Source organism: Hippopotamus amphibius, chromosome 14, assembly GCF_030028045.1.
Source record: "Hippopotamus amphibius kiboko isolate mHipAmp2 chromosome 14, mHipAmp2.hap2, whole genome shotgun sequence".
Lineage (NCBI taxonomy): Eukaryota > Metazoa > Chordata > Mammalia > Artiodactyla > Hippopotamidae > Hippopotamus > Hippopotamus amphibius.
Window position 1 is genome coordinate 64,505,447 of NC_080199.1, and position 24,864 is coordinate 64,530,310.

The 24,864-nt window shown below is 45.4% G+C and overlaps 2 protein-coding genes across 9 annotated transcripts in view; one reads left to right on the forward strand and one right to left on the reverse strand.

The window, feature by feature from the left end:
• WDFY2 (WD repeat and FYVE domain containing 2) overlaps positions 1-20,480 on the forward strand; it is a 169,858-nt gene extending 149,378 nt beyond the window's left edge. For 2 of the 3 annotated variants that reach the window (XM_057707863.1, XM_057707864.1), the window contains 5 exons: positions 4,932-5,037; positions 8,856-8,957; positions 10,013-10,143; positions 12,327-12,435; positions 13,815-20,480. In XM_057707863.1, the coding sequence (XP_057563846.1) occupies positions 4,932-5,037; positions 8,856-8,957; positions 10,013-10,143; positions 12,327-12,435; positions 13,815-13,844 (478 nt within the window). In that variant the 3' untranslated portion in view covers positions 13,845-20,480. Of the gene's footprint in view, positions 1-4,931; positions 5,038-8,855; positions 8,958-10,012; positions 10,144-12,326; positions 12,532-13,814 lie in introns of those variants that run through there. The other variant, XM_057707862.1, reaches the window with a different exon arrangement.
• Positions 20,481-21,503: 1,023 nt separating this feature from the next.
• DHRS12 (dehydrogenase/reductase 12) overlaps positions 21,504-24,864 on the reverse strand; it is a 36,440-nt gene continuing 33,079 nt past the window's right edge. For 5 of the 6 annotated variants that reach the window (XM_057707866.1, XM_057707868.1, XM_057707865.1 and 2 more), the window contains 2 exons: positions 23,021-23,158; positions 21,504-22,129 (listed from right to left, as the gene is read on the reverse strand). In XM_057707866.1, coding sequence (XP_057563849.1) covers positions 22,020-22,129; positions 23,021-23,158 — 248 coding nt within the window. In that variant the 3' untranslated portion in view covers positions 21,504-22,019. The remainder of the gene's footprint in view (positions 22,130-23,020; positions 23,159-24,864) is intronic. The other variant, XM_057707869.1, reaches the window with a different exon arrangement.

Here is a 24,864-nt window from a genome sequence, read left to right on the forward strand (position 1 = left end):
TTAAACAACTATTAAGCCTACAGAATTCACAAACATTCTTATAAGGAATCTTGGATTGGGCTTTTCAGAGCCTCTGTTATCTGCTATCCCAAGGCTAGGAAGCCAAGCCCAAGAAAATCTCCACCGTTTTTCACCTATGGTATTTATAGTACTTATAACATTGGTTGAATTCCTCAAGGTTTTCAACATTTGCTAGTTTCCTGGCCTGGTAACTTCCTTCCAGGACCCTGCAAACCAGGTACCAGGTCTGTTTTCCTTTGGGGAGGGGGTTATAAGTATTGGCTCCCTTCGTTCTTAAAGGGGCTAGTCATAGCTGATTCAGTGAACACTCTAGGTAAGGCCTTGGGTGCCCAATGATATACTGTGGATAGAGTCTGATTAAACCTGTGAAATAACTATATTGCTGTGAAAATCAAGGGGACTCAGTAACAGATTTTGAAGTCTGGGAATCTCTGAGAATTGGATGTCACTTTTAAATGTTGGGATTTAGCTTTTCAAAGCAGAATTTACCAAATTGTAGGTTAGAGATAGCATAAAAAGTAGGGGAAAAGGCATCCTCATACATCCCCAAAAAACAGAACGTTAAAACAACATCAACAGTATTCCAGACAAGCAACCACAGTAAAATTTCCCTCTTCAGTTCATTCAGGCCTGTGTCATTAACTCTTCCTCTGCTGTTTCTTGGTTTAGCAGTCTGCATTTGTGAAGCCATCTGCATCCAGACTAAAAAGAATCCTGACTCAATCCACTAGCACAGTTTACAGATAATCTAAGCAATGTCAGTTCAGTAGCCTTTGCCTAAGAGTCTATTCTTTGAAATGCTGATATTTAAAAATGCCTGGTGCATAGAATCCTTTTCCACGATGTTCTGAGATTGTCCTTTCTGGCCTGTAGTTTATAGTGGAGCCTTCAGGCAAGCATCAGAATAATAATACAAAGTTACCTGTAGATTATAGAGACGTAATGGTTAATTTTTTACTGTGACAAATATCGGAATTGAGAAGAGTAAAATTCTCTGTTGAGATACCCTACATAACTATTTCCTAAGAGATTTGATCCGTATTTTGCCTGAAGGCAAAAACATAGACAATGAGAGCACTGATAAGTCTCCAGGGTCTTCCCATGTAATATACAATGTCAGAAATATGTTAATAATATTTTACCCACGCTGACTTAACCTAGGGAAAACTAAGCACCACTTCTGATCTGACAACTCTTCCTATGCAACTCTTAGAACAGTAACACAGTAAACAAATGTGATTATTTGTAGCATCTTTTTTTTTTTGCATCTTTTTTTTTCTTAGCATGTCTATTTTTATAAGGCAAAGGAGACAAATCTTTATGATTTTCTAGGACACCTCTAGGAAATCTTAAAGATAGTTTTAGGTGTAAAAAATACCCTAAAAAAATTTTTTTCCCCAAAATACAGGGTTCAGTCTTGGAAAGCAAAACCAAAATTATTTTCAGAGGATACTTGATATCTTTAGATACTTGATTAAGATAGGAGCACAGGTGCCTAAGAAACAATACTTGGTTATCTATATAGTCAAAGGAACAAGAAGACGTTTGAAAATACATGTAGAAAGTAACACAGTCTTAAAAAATTTAGCTCTTCTCACAAATGAGGGCCCTTGTTCTTTTTCTTTCCTTAAATAATCAAGAGCTTTTCAAGTCAACATAAAGCTCTGAAAATAATTTGGTGAGACAGAGAATCTCTGCTAGCTAGGCAGATTCCCTAGAAGGTAAAGAATATCCTTTTGCATTGCAATCCAAGGCATTAATCAGTAAACTAAGGAAGCAAGCCTTCAAAACCAAGGGAACTATGCAAAAATTTTAATGTATTTTGGAACTTTTTTTTAAAGGCAAATAAAGCAAATAAAATTCATATTCCATGTTTTGTCCTTTATTTTTCTCTTTTATGTTCTGGAAGAAATTAATATTTTACTTTAGAATTGCCTTTTTCATTCATTCATGCTCTCTCAAAAGTATAAGATGGAGTTTTCCAGAGGCTGCATGAGTGACATTATAACAAATGCAGAAAGAGATGAGTATGTGGTTCTCTCCTGTTAAGCCCGACGTTAGAAAGACGTGCACAAATACCAAACAATGCCATTTTGTCCTCAAAATATTTCGTTTTGGGAAATATAGTTATTTTCCCCAAAATATATATTATTTATGTTAAAATGGAATGGATTCATTGTTGTTATTTTCAGATGAATCAGTGGTTTAAAAATTTCTCAAGATTTGATTTCAAATACAGTAATATTGATAGCCATCACTCACTTAAACCGAAGTTCTTTGGTGTCCTCAAATAAGGTTTGAGAATGGAAAGGGGTCCCGAGACCAAAAAGTTTGAGAACCACTGCTTTAAAACAAAACTGCTCTAGTAGGAGTTTGCTGGCAGTCCAGTGGTTAGGACTCCACGATTTCACTGCTGAGGGCCTGGGTTCCATCCATGGTTGGGGAACTAGGATCCCGCGGGCTGTGTGATGCAGCAAAAAAACCAAAAAACAAACAAAAAATCTTTTTTTTTTCCTGAAACAAAAACACACACACACAGTTGTATTTCCTTTTCATTATTGCACCTGGCATAGTCTCAACCACCCATTTTAATTATAATAATTAACCGAAGTAACTAATTTATATTTCATAGAGACGAATGGGAGGAGGGAGGATGTGGGTAATTGAGAACTTTCCACCACGTGCAGGCATTTCAGCACAGCTGGACTAGCACAGCTCATGAAACACGTGACGTCAATGTCTACTGTGACGTACATCACTTTTACATCCCCTGAAAGTGGCGAAAAGGAACACGTTCATTTGACATGGCTCACTGAAGTACAGCCTCTTTATAGTATATAAAAATAAGCAAACATGTATAATCACATATGCTTATTATGCTTTGTAATTGGGAGTTTCAATTACTTACTTAGAGATTATCTAGGTAGGTATCCAATGACTGTCAATTAGCTCAACTTACTGTGAGTCCATTGTAAGTTACCTAAAGATCTTGGGCATGATCTTTAAGTTGATATGCTATAAAACGTAATTGCTGTATAGGTAGAAAGTTTATCAGAATAATTATTTAATTGGACACAAACATTTTCTCAAAGTCTTAAACATATAGGCATAGCTTATTTGACTAGTTATCCTATATAAACTTAGCAGAAATCAACCCAAGTAAAACAAATATAGATTTGCGTTATATTTAACACTGATAAATCCAGAAAGAGACATAGCTGTGTTTTAAAACTCATACTAGTCTTATTTGCCAAAGAGATACCCTAATTTTGTGAACTTGAATTCTTAAAATATCACTGAGTTAGGGTGTATTTTCTGTAAAATAATTTTTAAGTCTAATAAATTTAAAGTTTTAGAGGTTCAATTTCCTTATTTTCTGTGAAGTTTAGGAATATTCAATTTATGTAAGCAAGCAAGTGCTTATAATAGAAAAGATGCCATAACCTAATTTATCGGTACCCTCTGGAAATAGGAAAGTGTTCCATACACAAGAGGTAAAGGCCCTTCTGAACTGCAGGCACAGTCACCCAGAGCTTAATAGCTTCAGTCCTACAACTGCAGCCACAAGTCAAAGTGAACACAAAAAGTCACCAGTCCAGATTTCACAGAGTTATTCTCCTTCCCGGTGGCCACAGGATTCTTAGTGAATTTGAGCTCAAAATAGAAAAATATTCAAACAAAAACAACCAAGAAACCAGATTCTCTGTTCTCTCTTTCCCATGCGAGCACAGATCTCTATCATCTTTTGTTGGTGATCACCAAATTGTCAGACTCTGAAAGTGAATTCCCCACCAAGAGGGAATAATTTGTCAGCCATGTACGAACTAGAAGGAAAAATAAAACATAAAATCAGTAAAGAGGGCATGAAAACTAGAGAGAGAGAGAATCAGTGAAACTCAAGTCTGTTGCTGCGTTAGATTCACCCTGGGAGCCGTGCTGGTGCCTCACATCTCGGGCAGCACAGGTTGCCTGGCTCCATCAGGTACGCCCAGTGGGCCTTTCGTTGGATGACTTTACAAATATAACATGAACAGATGGCACAGATTTTATTTAATTAATCAGTTAAGGGACCAGTAACATTATGACCAGTAACATTATGAACAGCTTTTTTCCTTAAGTGTTGGTAACTGACAAAGACTACCTCTTCTTGGGGCCTTAGCATCTTACACGAGCATTTTTAAAATTCGAACTACAGTTGATTTACAATGTTGTGTTAGTTTCAGGTGTACAGCAAAGTGATCCAGTTATATATATACCTATTCTTTTTCAGATTCTTTTCCCTTATAGGTTATTACAAGATATTGAATATAGTTCCATGTACTATACAGTAAATCCTTGCTGTTTATCTATTTTATATATACTGTTATGTATCTGTTAATCCCATACCTCTAATTTATCCCTCCCCCACTTTCCCCTTTGGACATAAATCATAGCAATATTTTCTTAGATCAGTCTCCCAAAGCAAAATAAAGTAAAAATAAATAGACCTTATTAAAGTTACAGGCTTTTTCACATCAAAGGAAACCATAAACAAAACGGAAAGACAGCCTATGGAATGGGAGAAAATATTTGCTAACGGCAAAATCGACAAGGGCTTAATTTCCAAAATATGCAAACACCTCATACATCTCAATATCAAAAAAACAACGCAATCAAAAAATGGCAGAAGACCTAAATAGACATTCCTCCAGAGAAGTCATACAGATGGCCAACAGGCACATCAAAAGATGTTCAGCATTGCTCGTTATTAAACGAGCATAGCGTGCTGACAATTCCATCCAGTTTCCAAGATCTGCCTGCTCTTGGGTGGGACTCAGGGGTGAGTGTGCCCATGACTGACGGCTGGGCTTCTTTCCCTCAGGGCTCTCACTGTTCTTGAGAACTGTCGCTAACTCTGGCTTCTTTCTCAGTGACAAAGTCCAGGCCCTGTCCTATGCACAGCACACGCGGCAGCTCATCTCCTGTGGCGGTGATGGTGGGATTGTCGTCTGGAACATGGACGTGGAGAGGCAGGAGGTAGGTGTCACAGCAGCCTCGGGCCACCCCCTCCGCGGCCACCGGGCTGGACTCTGCCGCTCCGACTCTGCTGAGAAAAGCCTCAGCTTCCTCTCCTGCTCACTTTTTTTTATGAGTAAACCATGAAATAAGATATGTTATGTCAGAATATTTAAAAATTCTAGTATGAGAGGAGCTTCCTTTTTCTTTTTTAACTCCTTACAAATTGGCACGTAACACTCATGGGAGATCTCATAAGAATTTCCACTGAAACTAAGCTATTTAGACTTTGAATCTAGTTGTGCCATTTACAACAAAAGTTCAGGGGAGAAAAAAGAAGCATCTGTTTACAGGTGAGTAGCCGTTTGCTGTAAAGTGCCCTATGGAAACAGAAAGCATAGTACTTTATGTTATTGGGGGAAATGGTGGCTAGTGTGTGAGAAGTGGTATTTGATGAAGTAAGAATTCTTAGTTTGGTATTAATGGAAATATTGGAAATAGTATTTTGTGTTTGAGTCATATTCTAAGGAGTTCTCCAGATATAAATATATACATTGTCATTTTTAAGTGTATATTTGTTTTATCATAGCAGTCTTTTTTCAGTGAATTTTCTTTTTTATCTCTGACTGTCTTAACAACTGATTTGTTTACTGAATATCCCCTTTGACAAGTACTTTGAAGTTAACCATTTTCTCATTTCCCTAGAATTATGCTGGGTATACTGTCCCTTTGACAGTGTATATTCTTTAAAGCAACACTTTAAAAATTAGACAAAAGAGATTTCCCAGCTTCTTTCCATACCCTCACCCCAATCTCATTTCAAGAGAGTGGCTGCTATTACCCATAATGCGATGCCTTTCAAATGCCAGTAATTAAATGCGTAAGGAGATTAAAGCTTGATTTGCTCAAACCATAAATCCACAGGAGTTCTATTAGTAACTAATTAAAATGATCCTTACAGTCAGGAAGTGGGGAACTGTGGACTATTGCTTTTGAAAGTACCGCTTGGCCCCATCAGGACAAAGACAGGGATGTCGGCACAGTGTACGGTAGCCGCTCGCCAGGCCCCCCATGTGACCGCTTATTCTGCATGGCGGCCTGGTTTGGGTGAGGGACGGTCACAGCTGGTCTGTCCTGGCTCCTTCCCAGGCCTGACTGACAGACCAGGGGAGGGGAACCGCTGGGCTCTTTTCCTTCTGTGCCCACAGCCTCTCCCCTTGATAGACAGAGGCCCAACAGAGGATAACGATACGGTTTTCCAGAGCCGAAACCAGGTGGTTGGTGGGCAGTCCTTTGAGCCATGTTGCTTCAGTTATGCCTTTTGACCTGCAGATATATAGGCACTCGGTACTTGTTGACTATTTTAAATCTTCTTGAGTGATTTAAAGCTCTAAATGAGCAGTGGAGATGGTTCCATCCATTTTTCACAAGTGTCATATGTTATAAACATACACCCCCTGAGGTGTATCTGTGGAGCTGCTTCCTGGTTGTGACAAGTGCTGTGCGGCGCTCAGCTTGGGAGGCCTGAGAGGTAATGAAGCTGTCACTGCCCTGAAGGGCAGGTAGCCTTTCTGGAAGAAAGGACATGGGGGAGAAAACTTCACAAAACTATTCAATGGTATAAATCATTCAGTCACAGTTGATGTGAGTTAGAGCATCCGGGCTGGGGATTGTCATCACCGGCTGATGTCCTCAGCGAAGGGTTTGTGGCAGGAGGGAGTGCTGAGAGTTTGGTGGGCCTGCATGCACTCTGACCAGGACAGGAAACCCCAAGAGCAAAGACCAGACAGAGTGGTGGCGCACAGAGCAGGAGAAGCAGAGAGGAAGGGTGGCAGCCGAGGTGGGGGGCGGGGGGGGGGGGAGGACCTTAGGTGGCTGAACGCAGGTCAGGTTGTCATCCCGTGGGTTAAGCGTGTGTTTATACAGTTAACGAAATCCAATTTCTCACAATTTTATTATTTTTTAAGTATATATAATACATGTTCTTTGTAGAAAAGTTAGAGTGCTCGTTAACAAAGAGAATGTCAATTACTCACGCTACCGCCACCCAGAAATATCACCCTTCACGTGTCGGCAAACATCCCTCCTTACGTTTTTCTCTGCAGATACACGTCAGATATTTTTTTGGACAAAAAAGGAATCATACCACACATGCTGATTTTTTTCCCCCTTTTCAGAGCACTGCTCTCAGTTCCCTCCTCATAGACACTCACTGATGTATTTCATGCATGTCCTAAACCTGTGCTTCCTTGTAAAAGGTGTGTGTGTGTGTGAAAGTTTTTTGTAAATCGTCCTGATTTTCCTGCATCATAAGTGTACTGAAAAATCACAACATAGATAAGTCTTTCAGGGGTAAAAATGCTGTCTTCAGCTAAAAAGCTTTATATTATTTTGTTAAATCTGTCTTTAAACGATTTAGGGCATTAACATTACCAAGCAAGTCAAAGGCTTACTTCTTTTCTTCAGTTTTAATAAAATAAATAGACTGCGAATTAGAGCTCTTAAAGTGTCACCTTTTTACTCTTTTTTTTCTTTCTTTCTTTCTGAGAAAATATACAGCTTTAGGTTCATTTCTGCTTAAAGGTAGGGGAATAGGCAGAGTCCCCGAATCTGTTGCATAGCAGCTCTTCCTCAGGAAAGGATTACATCAACAGACAGAGGCCTTGCTGAGCCTTTACTGTGCTGCTGTCTGTTGTGAAGCCCGTAGAGGGGCAGGCTATTGTTACCACATTTCTCAACCTCGTTTGCTCTCAGGCCTCTTTTACAGTAAGTGTCCTGTCAGTCCAAATGACATGTCCTGGAATTCACTTTTGGGAAACCTGGGGCTTGGATGTATTTTCCCCAGTTTCTTGGATTTGGTGATATGTGGAAAGAGACCAGTCTCTGCCACAGGATAAATTCACAGGGTTGAACATGGAACTCTAGAAGCCAATATAGTGTCACTATGCAGAATCCAGAAAGATTTACTAAAGAATAGCTTTAAGCTTAACACATCCTTTAAACCTGGTTGACATAGGTTAGAGTACTCCCGAAGGGGCTGGGAAATAGGGAACAGAGCCAGGATGTTATATGACCCACGAGGCAAGGAGCAGAGCCTCCCACCCTGCCGGGCCCCACCGCGACAGTGGACCAGTAGCTTCCCTGAGCGCCTGCTGTGGTCAGGTTCTGTCCCTCCAATGCAGGTAGCTGCATGCATGCATAACAGGCAGGTGTATGTAATTGTACACAGTCAGAGCAAATAGAATTGCATGTGATCAGAGAGTATGAGACAAAGTCCTGAATCCTCAACACAGCTGTCAGGGCTCTCTGTGGTGTGGCCCCTGCATCCCCTCCAGCCTCAGCCCTTCATACCCTGCCCACCCCACCCCTCCCCCTCCCCCTCCCCATCCCCACACATGTGCTCCAGCCATCCTGCCCCTCTCTCAGCCCCCTGTGCCTGGTCTGCCATCCACCCCCAGGTCTCAGCTTCTTATAGTTTGTCAGAGACCAAGTCCTGAACCCCAGCCGGTCATCCCACCCTCACAGCATTCTGTGCTTCTGCTTCTCAAGCCTTTGATCCTTATACTGATTCAGATAATAACTATTATTAATAAGATTTTCATGTTTAGTCTTCCCTGATAAATTATACACTCCATGATGGTAGAGATTCTTTTTCTTCACCACTACATCCCCAGGGCCTGATGCATCATAGGCATTTAGTAAATATTTTTTAAATGATTGAGAAATCATGCCTCTGTTTCTTAGAAACACATCTTGATTGTGAACATTTCAGCAATAACAGTGGTTCCACTGTCGTTGCTGTTTCTCACTGTGACCTGTCGTGTGCTTTATTTGACAAGACCCCTGAATGGTTGGACAGTGATTCCTGCCAGAAGTGTGACCAGCCTTTTTTCTGGAACTTCAAGCAAATGTGGGACAGTAAGAAAATTGGCCTGAGACAGGTGGGTGATATGAATGCTTTATCAAAATGTAACCGTGTAGAAATAACTACCTTGTGATCGTGGAAGAAATAGCGCCCCCAGGCGGGAGCTGTGGTGGGGGTGAATTATTATCCTGGAGTCGCTTTGTGACTGCGTGCTAATTTATTCCCTTCCTCTACTGTAGCTCATTCCTGCTGGATTCCGTTTCTGCAGTGACTTGTTCCCAGTAGTTAAGGGATATGATTTTAGAATTCTGGTGGCATCTAGTGAAATATACCTTAAAATTAGAGGGGCCGTGCTTAGCTCATATTGGTACCAAACAATGAAATTAAGTGATATTTATTTCTTCTTAATTTCACTTTCCTTCCTTCTTAGTTTTAGTTATTTAGATCTGCTTATAATACAGCATTTTCAGTCTGATTCCATGGTTGGGTTTGGTCTGCCCTAAGGAAATCAAATGCCAGTCGGCTAGCTTGAGCACAGCCAAAGCGTAGACAGGGGATTGAGTCAGGTTTCGTCCCAGTTCTCCTTTACCCAGCAGCGTGATCTCTGGAGGTCTCCGGCACGTCTCCCGTACACCGAGCTTTAAGATAATCCCACGGCTGGGTGGGTCCCCTAGTTCAGGGGTCCCCAGCCCCTGAGATCTGATGCCTGATGATCTGAGGTGGAGCTGATGCAGTAATCATAGAAATAAAGTGCACAATAAATGTAATGTGCTTGAATCATCCCCAAACCACCACCCCCACCCCTGTCCCTGGAAAAATTGTCTTCCATGAAACCGGTCCCTGGTGCCAAAACTATAGGGGACCGCTGCTGTAGTTCATACTGGTGATACGTGGAAAGGACCGAGACTGGGGAAAGGGGGCCGTGGGGCCGTGGCACAATCACACGTGCTTCCCAAACAGTCCTCGTTCTGAATAAACAGAATCCCAAAAGGGGAGCACCTGGCGTGTTCCTTCAGTTCCCTGGGACACTCTTGTTTAGCATCCTCACCTGGAGGCCGTGGATCACACCTGAGCCTCCCTGGCCAGGCCGAGGTGCCGCAGCCGCCGTGAGCATGTTTTCTCTCCCTCCAGCACCACTGCCGGAAGTGCGGGAAGGCCGTCTGCGGCAAGTGCAGCTCCAAGCGCTCCTCCATCCCTCTGATGGGCTTCGAGTTTGAAGTCAGGGTGTGTGACAGCTGCCACGAGGCCATCACAGATGAGGAGTAAGTCCCAGGAGTCTGCAGAATTGTCGCGGTTAAGGAGGGAGTGGGATCTGAGAGCTGCGCCCAGCACCGCAGCCATGACTAATAGTGCCCTGGTGCTGCTGGCTTCTGATACAGACCGTGGCAGGTGGGCTCAGCCTTCCTTTCCACCAAGAGATCCTGTTGGCTTGTGAGCAGGAGGAAAGAGGGCACGCTGAGAAATCATCTCTGTGCTCTTGTCAATCCCAGGGGTGTATACCTTGAAAATAGATGTTCTTGGAGCAAACCCGCTGTCTGCTCATGTTCTTGAGAATTGCCCGGGAGTGCAGGAGCCCAGGGTTCACTTTCTAGCCCAAGCCAGTATCTTTATAGGAGCAAATCAGCCCACAGGTCCAGAGGTTTTATCTTCCAGGAAGACCTAAGCCACTTCTCCTAAGAGGCCAGTACCACCGGCTACCCCGCTGCTGAGTCTTGCTGGTCGGTGTCGCCCAAGAACCTGAGATTACTGTGCCGCTGGGCTTTATATGGGGGCAGGGGACAGATCCATGTTGTCTTTCTATTTTTGGGACTGAGCCGCACAACGTGTGGGATCTTAGTTCTTCCATCAGGGATCAAACCCGTGCCCCCTGCAGTGAAAGCTGAGAGCCCTAACCACTGGACTGCCAGGGAACTCCCCCATCTTGTCTTTTTAATGTCAGCTGTTGCAGACTGCCCGCGATGTAAACAGAATGCTCTCCACCAAGTTTCCCTTTTAGTAAATTACAGCAGGATCTCATAGGGGACTTATCTGCCTAGTTCTCCCACCTCTACCCACCCCTGCACTTGTGTATAGTAAAATCACTTTACATACTAGATGGGTGTCTTAAAAGCTGCATGTAAATAAAAACATATTTAAAATGCATCCAAGGAAGTCAGCATTTAAAGGAAATTCTTGGCAAATTAGTAAAACAAAGCATTCTCTTACAGATAACCCTAATGTTAATGTGTTGTTTTCATTCTTATTTAGTCATAGCGCGTATAAATTAAGATGCCCTTGCATAAGTAAGCATTTATGTTCATTGATTATTTTCTGCTCATCGGAAGTGGTGAAATTAATGAGTTCTCATTAAATTAGAGAGCTGCGAGAGACTTTAGGGATATTCCAGTTTAATTCTTTGTTAAAGACACAGACCCAGAGAGTTTAAGTGACTACAAATTAAACCTAATTCTTTAATGCTAAATATTTTAAAGTGATCATTTTTGGGATACTGAAGATGATTTGTTCTCCAGATTGAGCAATTAACAGCCGTCTTCAGGGAGCCCACTGCTGAGCAGTGGGAACTTGAAACATGATTAGAAAACTGCAGTCTCCTCCTCCACGTCCCTGTCCCCTTTCCCACATCACTGTTTCTTCTGCCTCTTCTCCGTGGGAGCATCTGTACTGCCTCTAGAGCATCTAGGCAGTTGACCAGCCTTTTTACTAAAAAAAAATGTACAGATTCAAAAAATAAAAAGCAAATCACAGTGTCTGTTTATATATTGTTTTACTTGTTAAAGCGTTAGAATGCCACAGAGAAACCAAGTATGCAGTTATACCAGGGAAAAAAGTAGAAAGAAGGACTATCCCTTAGATGAGAATGATAGTGTCTTAGGCATCTTGACAAGTGTGCTTTTTTTTTTTTTTTTAATGAAATAGACAAAGGCAGACTATTTTACCAGCAAGTCCTTCTGAGATCAAACTTAGCAAAAGCACTGAGGGTCATTTTAAAGAATCATTAACAGCACAGGTAGAGATTCTCATAGACTCAGAGCAACCAAGTCTCCAAAAGGATGTTTAGAAACTTCATCATTTCTTGACCGTCTTGGAGAGTATAAGAATCCTTTTACCTTTTTTTTTTTTTTTAAATCATACCATGTCCCCCAAAAAAATCCAAAAAAGAGGGGATATATGTATGGATGATTTACTTTGCTGTACAGCAGAAACTGACACAGCAGTGTAAAGCAACTATACTCCAATTTAGAAAATTAATTAATTTTTTTAAAAAGTCATAACCTGTCACCAGGGAATAAAAGTAGCTCTGAGGAGCATTTCTGACAGTGAAGTCGTTTTAGCCACTTTTCGGCTAAAAATTAGCTCTAAAAATTAGAGCTTAATGTCACTCTAGATCTTCTTCCTTAATAAACTACTGCCTTTTACTCTTGGAAACTCTCTTTGCTCCCTCCAGACGTGCGCCCACGGCGACCTTCCATGACAGTAAACATAACATCGTGCACGTGCATTTCGATGCCACCAGAGGATGGTTACTGACTTCGGGAACTGACAAGGTTATTAAGGTAGGAGGCTGTCTTATGTTAGAGGCTTTCCATCCGTGGCCCTGTGTAAATGTACAGGAGCGTGAGGTCTGCTCCAAAGGTTACCCTTGGCAATGAGCAGTTTTGAGAACCCATTACATGCCGCGTGCTGTCACTGGCTGTACACACCAAATAAGACATGGCTGTCGCCTGAAAGGAACAGCTGGTCTGCTGGGGACATACTCTTAAAAAGACAGTTAATAGTAGGTCACAGCTTCAGTGGACAAAAGAGTAATACAGACAAGAATTACCGGAGGAGTTCGGGAGAGGGAGGTGGTACTGCTGGATGTGGCTTCGTGAGGCAGGCGGGTTTTGAGCTGAGCATTGAATAAGCCAACAAGTCATAAACAAGATCTTTTCCCAGTGAGATCAATTAATCCAGAAACAGTCCTCCAGGGCTCTCTGAGGACTGTGCTAGGCCACATGGCTTCTGTGCCACAGCAGAGGCCCAGACCTGAAAGGGCCACATCTGCATCATTCTCTGGGCACCCAGAGGCTCAGGCTTGCCTGGTTCACTGAGCCCTACTTCCTGGGCCCATCCTGGTCCCTGCTTGGAGGCAGCAGCGGGATGGGGTGCTAAAAATAACCCCCTTTGGAAGCCACCAGACCTCTGTGACTTTGAGCAAGTTTCAAGTAAATTCTAGGAGCCTTGGTTCCTTTATTTCTTTTTTTTTTTTAATTTATTTACTTATTTATTTTATTGACTGTGTTGGGTCTTTTTTGCTGTGCGTGGGCTTTCTTTTTAGTTGTGGTGAGTGGGGGCTTCTCTTCATTGTGGTGCAAGGGCTCCTCATTGCTGTGGCTTCGCTTGTTGCGGAGCATGGGCTCTAGGTGCATGGGCTTCAGTAGTTGCAGCACATGGGCTCAATAGTTGTGGCGCACGGGCTTAGTTGTTCCGCGGCATGTGGGATCTTCCTGGAGCAGGGATCGAACCTGCATCCCCTGCATTGGCAGGTGGATTCTCAACCACTGCGCCACCTAGGAAGCCCGTTCCTTTATTTCTGAAAATGAGACATCTCATCGAACTGTTTGGAAGATAAGATGAGATAAGATAGGATGCAGCACATCCTGGTACCCATTTGTTGCCTCATATGTTACTTCCCTTCCCCCTTTAGTGAATCTAATCTGCCTTTATTCTCCATCAGCCGGATTAAAATTTCCAGCTACCATTGTCCTGTTTTTGAGGGCTATATTGAATTTTTTGTTGGACAAATACTATTTTATAGATTTATAAATGATGTTTGTGTAGTACTGAGTTCCTCTTCAAGTTAAAAGACACACTTGGATTCAGTTGTAAGGACTGTGGCTCCTCCATACAGCTGTATGGTTGTTCATCAGAGATCTTCTTTTTCTTCTTACAGTTGTGGGATATGACGCCTGTCGTGTCTTGATGCTGCTTCCAGGCATCAGGAAGATAGTATTTCCTCAAGAAACGGTTGTTCTAACCCAAATCATGACTGGAGCCGTAAAGCAGATGCATGCGTGGTGGGAGAGAAGCCGAAGAGCTGAGCTGAGCGTGTGTGTCCCCGCACACACGATGGTGAGCGGTCGATGAGCTCCTGCGAGGGATCTCTTTCAACTTGTTCATACAATATAAAAGAGGATATTTTTTTAACAAATGGTTTATACAGTCTGGCTGTGCTACCTTGTTTTGAGTAGAGTGCAAACTCAGTGTGGGGTGTTTTAAGTTTTATATTTTTCATCACTTCATTGTAGCTGTTGCTTCGCGTGTCGCAGAAATGAGGCATGTGTAACTGGTCAGGGTACTTGGGGTCGTTGTAAAGTAGTTCCCGTATTTCCTTCACTGAGGCACGTATCCTGTGGTCGGCATCTTTTTCTTCTCTGTGAATCCACCCTCAGCTTCATCTGCTGTTCCCCAGAGTGTACGTATTCACGGTTTATTCACAGTGTTTCTGCTCTCATAGAAATTCCCTTCCATTGAGAGATCTGGAAAACCGTTCGTGTGGATTTCCCAGCTGACTTCTTGAATCGCCTGAAGAGCGATCCGTTTGTAATGTTGGGATCATTCACGTTCTCATGGAGTGGAAATGACCTCGTGTTTCTGCCTCAGTTTTTCTCTGTCTTTCCCACATTAAAAAAAGATGCTGTGAAAGCCGCTCCCAGCCACGAAGTAGATTATCATAACTCAGACCTTCAACTGTCAGTGCCTGGATCATTTCTAATTCGGTTGGAGCTTTCTGAGCCTTTTAGGTTTTACTTTATTGACACAGCTCTCTGTCGCTCTTGATATTAAAAACAAACAAAACAACAAAACCCTGTGTCCTTCAAGAATAGTGTCTCTAAGATGTATTGTTCTATGTGATGTTACTTCTGAACTTGGACGTGTTCGCTGCTGTGAGGTTGTATCCTGTTTGATTCCTCACCATCTGTATTTTCTTCCCCTTTCAAAATCAGATAGTTAAAGATTTTTATCTTCATGTATTTTATCAGAACACTTTGCACACTTTCATAGTAAAACTGTGTGATCTGGGATATAAAAGGTACTGAATCCTACAGCTCATGCTGTGTTCCAGTTGGAAATGTAAAATAAAAAGAAAAAAAAGAGGGGGAGGGGGAGGCTTTAGAAAATGAACCTGAAGAGCTTTAATTTTAAGGAAATCCAGTCAAACTTGATAAATTGAAATATTCTTGTGTGTAGTGACTCAACTTGGGATATTGAAGTCCTTTTTTAAAATCTTATTTTCACTTGTAAAAACAGAATTGAAGTTAGCAGCAGGCATGAGCTCTGTGCCCTCCCCGTTCTAAGCACTTTACAGGTAGCACTCATTCAGCTCTCACCTGTCAGGAGCGTTGGGGGGTTCCTGAGTCCTTGGGGTTCGTCAGGTTAAACAAAGCCTTGCAGATAAACAGGCCCATTACTTGCCCTTCCCTATCTGAGCCCTACCTCTGCAGGATCTTGTTCTCTTCTGATTTGACAATTTGGGGGTGGAGGTGTGTGAAGTCCTCCCAATTTTTTTTCGCTTTTCCTGGAGAGCGATCTTTTCCCCCTTGTGATCATTAATTAATTTTCTTTCTAACTGGGAGAAGGTCTCCGAGCCAAACTTGGCTCCCTGCTCCTGCAGCACTGACCAAGCCGTGTGCTTCCTGGGCACGGGCTTCCGAGAGATGAGTCTGTTGCTGTAGCTTTGGGTAGCAGGACAGCACGTGTGTCCCGTGCAGCCATGGTACGTGACAGCCATGACCTGGGTCATCAGGGCAGTTGGGCCCTTGTGACCATACTCTAAGGTTGTGTACACACACACACACACACGCACGCACGCACGCATGCAATTACCACTTGTCACGTGACTGCCTCTTCCACACTACCCTTGCTGGCCATCAGTCAAAGCCATTGTAACTAACCTGAGTCTCTTCTGCATGACTGCTCTGTGAGAGAGCTTTAAAAAGGGAATTCAATTTAAAATACTCAAATATCTAGTTTGTAGCTTTACTGCTAGAACCTGGAGCCACTTACTAAGTTATATGTAATTAAAAAGCTATGTGTTGGAAATGAGTAATAGAAATGAATCACCCTGTTTTCCCTTCCTGAACTTTGGAGCATGGCCGGTACACAGAGCGTGTTAGGGAGGCGGTGGACCAGGTGCCCAGCAGACCTGACGTGGATCTGAGGTGGGTCTACGTGAGCTCCGACCCCATTGGGAAAGCTGACTGTCCCCTTTGGATCACACGTGACACCATGGTCCCTCTGGTCTGTGACTCTGCACTTCAGTCCAGCCATCTCCCTCCCGGCCTGGCTGTGCCCAACCCACAGAGCCACTCAGAGGCTAAAACCACTGGACACGTCGTTCATGATGAGAGTCGCAACACATAACCACAGATATGTCAAGGTAGCCGTTGCTCTGCTCTTTCCTTTCTCCTCATCTGTGTAGGTGCTTGAATCTTGTGAGAAGCGCTTTAGCACGCCCACTGTGTGTGTTTATAATACTGTGAATTCTTGAGTATTACATTATCGCCACCATTTTGTAACTTATAGGTATGTGTTGGTGTCGGGGTGCCTTCCAAGCACTTTATGGAATAGAGGCTTCCTTCATTAGGAGTGGAAGCTGGCGCCAGCACTTGGCTTTTCTCCTGTCTGGGTTAACTCTCATAGTTCTTGTTTTACCCACTGGAAGTGCACTTTACGTATATTTTTTGCTCTGTTATTTCAATATGCAGAAGCTCTGGCAAGGAATACCTAACTCAGTTATGCTGGGAAAGTGGCAAACCCGCACATCCCATGCATGTGGCTGTCCTTTATTTGGTAGCACAGAACCAATCACATGCTCTCAGTTTCTCCAAAGAAATGACATTACTGGAACGTTTCACTGCCTGGGTTGTCTCCACAGCGGCACAGGTGGTTTTAGGTCAAGTACTGGGAGTCATGTGTCTTTTTATCTGAGGTCAGTCAACCGTGATGTCGCTCTCATTGGATTGTTGGAATTATTCCAAGAATCATAAAATCACAAAACCGGAAGGGATCTTCAGACATCTAGAATGTTTCAAGCACAAAACACTGTGGTCACACCAAACAGTTAGATATTGCTGAGGTATCAACGAGGGAAATCTAAAAGAAGAATTTTCGAGGAACCGTTGATTTTGAACAGGGACCAGTAATCGCGTGAGTGGGAGCAGTGGCTTCCAGCCTTGAGACAGGGAGCTCTTGGGAACCGGGTCTGTTCCTCTCAGTGTTGGCACATGTGATACTTCTTTTGGCCCCAGTGCTGTGGTTCCCAGCGGGTGGGTGTGTGCAGTGAGGTAGTTACGGAAGGTCTCCATCAGCAGAAACTAGTTCCTACACTCTCCGCCATAGACCCCACCCCAGCCGCACAGTCCAAGTGGAAATCCAGGGGCACTGCAAGCGCACCCTACCCTCAGTCTCCTGGCTGGCCCTGAGCCAGTCTCTGCACTGCCCTTCTTGTGGAATATCGCCTCTCCCTGTTCTGAGGTTCATTTTTTCAAAAGCTTATTTTTGCTTAACATTAATCAATTTTTAAAGCCGGAATTTTGCCTTTTAAGCCAGCGACCAGGTCTAAACTAGGTATCAAAGTTACTGGACATAAATATTCATCAAATGAGATTCCTTTGGTTTGGCCTTTTCATAGTACTTTAATTGTATGTAAGACCTTGTCCACTAAGATTTATATTTTAAAGAGAAGGAAAGCATTTTGCCAAAACATTCTTTTTTTTCTCTCCTTTGAAACAAAGTTAAGTTACATTGTTCTGGATGTGAAAGTGGCTATCTAGCCACATGGTTGGGAAACATAGAGGTTAAGTCCATCCTGAGCACTGAGGGATCTAGATGACCCTTGAGACTCTAATTCTCGTCCAGTCCAACCCTTTGCTGAGTGTCTATCACCCTCCAGTCTTTGAACCAGGCCTTGGGGTCAACGAGGTACATTCCACGGCTTGGGCAGAGGCCACACAGATGAGTAGACAGACCATTTCAGTGCCAGGTGGTAAATCCAGTAACAGAGGGCGTGTGCAATCCTGTCCCAGGAGCTGCGCAGGTGCTCCTACCCCCATGGGTGGAGCCAAGGGAGCCTAGCAGAGGAAAGGACTTCTGAGCTTGAGCGTTAAAGGATGAGTTGTTGTGAGTCGAGGAAGGAAATGACTTTCTAGGCTGTGGAAGCCACGTAAACAAAGGCCCAGAACCTGCATCTGCCTGGTGCTCGGGGCCCACAGGTGGTTTGGAGCTGCCGGAGAGTGTCCGGTGCACAGCTGCGGACCTGGAGCCTAAGCTTTTGTCACCGTGAGACGCAGATTCTCGTGGCCACAGAGAGAGAGGCAGCTCATCGTTTGCCATGTGCCTTCACTCAAGCAGCTTGTCAGAGAGTCAAGTTTTCCTGCAGATGAGGCTAGTATCAAAGTTTCTTTTTCTTTGGAAATACCTGGAATCATTATCCTAAAATGACCCCTGGTAACTAATTTTTGAACTTTGTTGGGGGCACAGCCCCTCATTGGAGGCTGTGAGGTGGGGCTGGACTGCTTGCACAGACATGGCCCGGATGAGCTTACAACATACTAATTCTGTTATTACCCAGGGGCCCAGGCTCAGGTGCTCCCTTTTCAAAAAGGACAGGCCTTGACCTGTGGAGGAGGTTGTTCTGGACAGTGGTGGCACTGCACTCAGACGGCCTTGCCGTGAGTGGGCAGGCCACTGCTGCCCTCATTTCCGTCCGGTCTTAAATCATTCTTGCAAGTAATGGGTCATTTGAGTACAGTGTGGTACATGTGATAAATCCTCATTGCAGTGGCACTCCCGAGTGGAAGGGAATGTTTTCCTCAATTCGGCGACAGTAAAAGGGCTCAGGCAGCCACCACCCTGGAGACCTGGCTCTACCGAGCCAGGAGCATCCCGGCATCCCACTGCGGCGCGGGCCTTGGTACTTCCTAGTACTGATACTCATATTCCATCCACTTGCCTTTTTCCTTCAGTGCCCGAGTATCACACGTCCATAACTTAATTCATCCATGTTCATTTTTAAACTTTAGCTCGATTTGCATCTAGATGCACACCAACCCTTGGGTTTTTAGTTTGTAATTTTGCTTTTAAACATTATCCTTCCCACCGAGACGCCTGTTCAGGCCTAACACCAGAGAGCAGGGTGTAAAGTTAGTTCCCTCCAACACTGGGATGAGATTCCTCTTTCATGTTTCAGGGAATTTTTGAACAGACGGTACATAGCCCCCCTTGTCTATTTATAGTGGAATAGATGTGGAAAAGCAATCAAAAGGCTTGAGTAAAAGTTGAATTCAGTGATCATTCTTAAGATCCCTTCCAATCTGTGATCCTGTGATTCCATGACTGTTGTTCATCATTGGACTAACCTACCCATTACCAGTGATCCACACACATGTGGCTGACTTAACTCAGGTAAATGGGAGCCTATCCCACTGCCTTTGTCTTGTGTCACATCAAGTAAACTGCTTCCTCTATTTTCCTGTCTAGAGCCCAGGAGGTTTGAAAAAAGATGGTGAAGGTGGAAGTCAATCATGGTACCATCTCATTAAAAAACAAATACCTCAAAATGTTCACCTTTGTGAGTGTACAAAAGTGTATCTGACTTTCTTGGGAGAGAAAGGGAATTGCAGGTTGGCTTAAAGGTTAGATTTAGAATGCGACCTTGATATTTAGGATATTTCTTTTTTTCACTCCTTGGTTCTCTGGGAAGCATGAGAGGGTAAACTGTAACACAAAAAGGGGACATGGCTTGAAACAAGTATCTCACTTCTAAAAAAACACTTTTTCTTTCATGTAAACGGATGACTGCCTTATGTTAGTGGCATATGAAGTATGGACCAAAATACTTGTGTTGCTGGTAACCACTGTACACGTACGTATTTGTGTTTTACGCCATCTGCCTTTTTTTCAATGTACTGTCATCTTGCAGAAGAAAATCTTTATATGAAAAGTACAAAAACTGTTACTAACTGGACAGCCAGGAAGGTGCTGGTCCCACATTGTGCCTGCCTCCCACCGTCTCCGTAACCAGGGACACGGACGCTTCCACCCTGCGTGCCCGCCAGCCTGCGGCCGCGTCGGAGCCTGGCTGCCGCGGGCGTGTTGCTTTAGGGGTGTCCTTTTCTTTCTTTTTGAAATGAGATTCTCCAAGGGGTCAGGCTGAGAATGTAATAAGGCCAAAGCTGGAAGAGATCTCTCAGATGTGGTTCCAGCCGAACCCTGCTGGCATTGCCACGCCCTCTGCCACTAGATTCCACCAACCACACCAAGCAGTCTTGACTTCCTGAATGTGACTCGGTGGGAATGAGCAAGGATTTCCCACAGTGTTAAATGTCTGTATCCAGTTCTCCCTTCAAATGCTGCTGACTGTTGTGAATGTTTCTGAACTCTGCGCACGTTCCCACTGTGCTTCCCTCTAACAGAAATGTACGTGTCGCCATGACCAATGTCAAAGGCTCAATGCAAGTTACCGCCACGGTTCAAAATAAATCTCTGTGGAAACCCTTCTGCACCTGTGGTCCTGTCGTCGTCGTCGTTGTCGGGCTGCGCTATGTGACCCACACGCACCCCAGCAGCCCTGCGCTGGCGTTCACTGTGGCTGGCTGAGCAGTCCTTTTTACTTTATCTTTCACACAAGGCTGCTTTACCTGTGGCTGATAAACCTTCCAAATGAAGAGAGGGAGGACTCAGGGAAAATACAGCCAGGAAAAGCCTTTGTAAAAGCTCACGAGACCCATTTTATGGATAAGAAGTGAATGACTGGCACACTGTCGGGGGCCAGGGGGCGGGGCAGCTGGGTGGCCCCTCCTGCAGCCCCACCCACGCCCAGCACCGCAGCAGCCCCCACGCTCCTCCCTCAGGAAAGGAGAGATGCAGTCCAGCGGGGCCGCTGCTCGCGGACCTTCCAGGCAGACTCACCAGAAAGCCCCTTCCTCGGGGCCCCGTGGGACTGGCTGGCTGAGCTGTGCCCACCTGGGTTCTCCTCCCCTGTGGGTGAGGAGTTATGCTGATCTCGCCTTGAACATCCAGAGCGTGTGTACGTCTGTCCTAAATCTGTTCACTGACTTTGCTTCACCTTTCCCCAGTGTCACTAAGACATAAAATGCAAATAACTTAGTTTTACCAAATGGTAGCACCCTAGCCAGGTGCTTAACTGAAGCCGTTTCTAATCTTAGCAAATGTAAACCAGGCCCTGCGTGACTGTTTATTTTGTAAATAGGCACTGACCCTTGGTTCCCTTTGCTCCTGGGGCTCTCCTGCCCCCCTCCCAGCCCTGCTTCCTTCAAACTAACAGTGACATAGAATCTTTAAAAAAAAAAACCACATTCTCAAATAAAGGAGAAATTTACACAAGAAAAGAAGCTGCTGTGGAAAATGACGCTTCACTTGTTCCCAGCCCCAGTCGTATTTATTTTAAAATAAAAGTTCCCATTCCAAATGGTACCTAGATCCCTGGGTTGGTGTCCTGCCAGCTGTTCATCCTAAACGTCTCTGTCTGGATTAATAACAAGTAATCAAATATCCTGTAATGAATAGGAAAGTCCCTGATGCTTGCTTTCTATATTTTCTGACATGATCGCCAAAAAGCAACTCATTAATAAATTTTATTTCTCAACTGAAAAAACAAAAAGTTCCCATTCTGCATGGGCTCCTCATTGTTACAGGGGGTAATCTTTAGGGGGATTTTTTTTTTCATGAATTTTAGCACACTTATCAGTTAAATGCTGATGTTAACAGCTAACATATAGAGTCTTGATGACGCACCAAGCATTCTTCTAACTGGATGACAAGTAGTAACTCACCCCATGAAGTAGGCAGCACTATAATCTCCACTCGCAGGGAAAATGAGGCCCCCAGAGGGTAAGGAGCCTGCCTGTGGTCCCACAGTGAAGTGGTGGTGGGTCGTCTTCAATACTAGGCTTTGTATAAAGAATGGGGCTAACTTCTATCACTGTAGATGGCGAGGAAACCAGCTCAAACCATAGCAGTGGAACATGGGCCAATCTACGGGGCCATCTAGAAGTGGGTCTGCTCACTGGCCCCTGGTCCACACCTTCCCATATTTTCTGAGGCAATTCTAACCCTGCATTGGGTCTGGCCTGGCCTATTTAAATCTCTGAGCCAGCTCTTCCAGGATTTCAATTAGTTTCTCCTCTTCGGCTGGTGAGGACGATGTCCGAGCAAGAGGCAAGTGTGTAGGCACTGGTTTCCGATCTACAGAGGGAGAAAAACAAAGATGTGAGCAGCGTGGCAGCGTGGATGGGCCTCTGCCCGCCACTCGGGCCCCAAGTCAGTCATTTCACGGACACCTGCTGAGGAGGTGCCCACACGGGAGGGAGTTAGATGCCACCTCTGCCCTCAAGGGTCCCCACAGACGATGAGGGAGACCGAGTTGGGAAGACAGGTGTCAGGCTGAGTGCTGACAGGACTCCAGGTGGCCGTGGGGAGGGTCCTCAGGCCTGGGTGCCGGCTGGGGTGGGGATTGGGGACTGGGGAGTGTGGAATGTTCGAGAACTGGCAGGTGGTACCCAGAGGAGAAGGTACGGCCACCCTCCCGGCCGCCACGGGATCACCAGAGCTTCATCATGGCGCGAGCAAAGGTGGCCACATCCATAATGGGGAAAGAACTAGAAGGCCCAGGCCTCCGCCATCTCCCCTCAGTCTGCCTCCACTCTCAGACTTGCCTGTCGGGATGCTGCCCAGGTAGGGAACAAATCCTTAACAGATAACTGCCTCCAGAAACAGGAAAGCAGAGACTCGCTCCCTTCCCATTGCCGGCTGGACAGCTCCCATTCCCTGGGGCTTCGGAGAAGGCCTTCCATCTCTTAGGTGCCCACGGGGCCTGGCCTTGCCCAAGACTCAGAACAAGGGTCAAACCCAAGGACTTCATCCCCAAGGGACCCACTGAGTTCAGAAAGGTGGATAGAAAAAGCAGGTGGTGCAGAGTCAGAGGTGAGGCCCTTCCCAAAACACCCCAACAGGCAAGGGAGCTGTCCTGCCAAGGAAGGCCGGGCACAGTCGCGGGGAAGGGGGACAGTCCCTCCCCCACCCGAGCGTCATGGGGAGGAGGGTCATGGGCGCCTTCACACCCAGGGAGGACGTCACCTTGGAAGAAGCGGCCGCTGGGCTGCGCGGTGGCGGTGGGGGCGAGGGCCAGCCACAACACTGTGTCCGCGCCCTGCGCCTCGGAGCGCAGCCTGGCCCCCAGCCTGGCGTGGAACCCGGGCATCGACAGCCGCACACCTGCGGGGGTGGGGGGGACCCCAACAGGGAGGTGAGGGCAGCATCCTCAAGCCAGGAGACTGCCAGCGGTTGGCTTCTTTTAATACCAAAATAACTAGGATGAGATGCGATGGGATCACAACTGCCCTCTTTCCACTTCAAAACAGCATCCCTCCAGGCCGTGCAGATTTCACACAGCCTTGTTACAAAGCCCCTGAGGTGCAGTCCTGCAGCCTGGGAGGAAGGTGTTGCTCACCAGAGCCCAGAGCCTGTTGGGTCCCGTGTTCCCCAGGCTCTGGGGCCAGGGAGCCCAGACCACCCCACCCCCTGGGAGCAAAATCTCCTGCACCTATCCACTGTCTATCCTTAGAAATGGGGGTCACACTGAAGCCGAGAGGGGATCGGACTCCTGCCTCCTGGGTGAAGCATCTCTCTCAAAAGCTTCTGACCTCTCCAAGGATCCAGGCTGATGGTTCCTTGGGCTGCTTTTGGGGGGGGGGGGGGGGTGTAGTAAGAAGGGAAAGAGCTTTTTCCTTCCTCTGCCTTGTCCTCCTGACCCCAGAGCCCACCACATGGAGGTTCTCCCTCCTGGTGTCGCCTCCCCAGGACCCCGGCAGCCCAGCGCTGGCTGCAGGCGACACCCCCGTTTGCCTGCAGACCTCAGGGAACACACTGTCTCTACAGTGAGCACATTGGGAAACAAAACTGTTCTCTCTTGAAGCCCAGGAAAGAAAAGAATGCAGAGAAAACAAGACTTGAGAGCCATAATGAGATCAGAGGATTGCAGCGAGAGAAAGGATCATCTAATCTAAGGCCCTCGTTTTTTAAATTAAAAATAATTCTTTTTTTTTACAGAAACAGTACTTGCTTATTGTAGAAAAATTAGGAAATACTGATGTGCAAAAAGAAGGAATTTGAATCCTTCTGTCGTACCGCTCGGGGAGGAAACGTGTCCACGGGCTCAGGCCCCTGCCCAGCCCTCCCTCGGGCCTCTGTGTCCACAGACAGCCCAGCTGCACCCAAGAGGTCTAGCTGCTGCCCTGTGACCTGTGGACAACAGATGGGAAACTGCGCCTTGACCCAGATGGTGGATCCAGGGGCTGCACTTGGAGCACAGACGCTGCAAGCACACAGGTTGACGTGGGGGCTGTCAGGGTGATGTCCTTGGGAGGATGAGAGGCTGGCGGCTCCCCACGGCCTGATGGAGCCACCCGGCCAGGCAGGGCTGGGCACGTCTCCCATCAGGAAGTGACAAGAAGTAAGAAACCACCCTCCCCCAACACCCCTGGCTCGAGTCCCTCCTGGTGTGCTTGGCTGAGGACACCCCCTCTGCGTGTACAACAGGAGGCTGCCAGACATCCTCAGATCCACGCCCCAGAGGGCGGATCTGCGCCAACTTTCCCAGCCAGGTCTCCGTGGGATGCTACGTGGCACCCATATACCCCTTTTTCCATGGGGATGTGGGTGTAGCAAAAATAAGACCATAAGGCATGTACAATTTGAGGGCCTGATACCTTCATTTAATAGTGTAGTGCAGTTTTCCTTTCCCACAGACATTTATCCACAGCAGTTTCCAGGGCTGAACAGATTTCTTGTACAGGTGCTGCCTGATTTATTAACTCACTCTCCTAGCACCAGTGCTGGGATGAGCAACCTCGCTTTCCACATCTCTCATTATTTCTTAGGATGAATTCCAAGGACGTATATACACATGTTTAGGCTTCTGC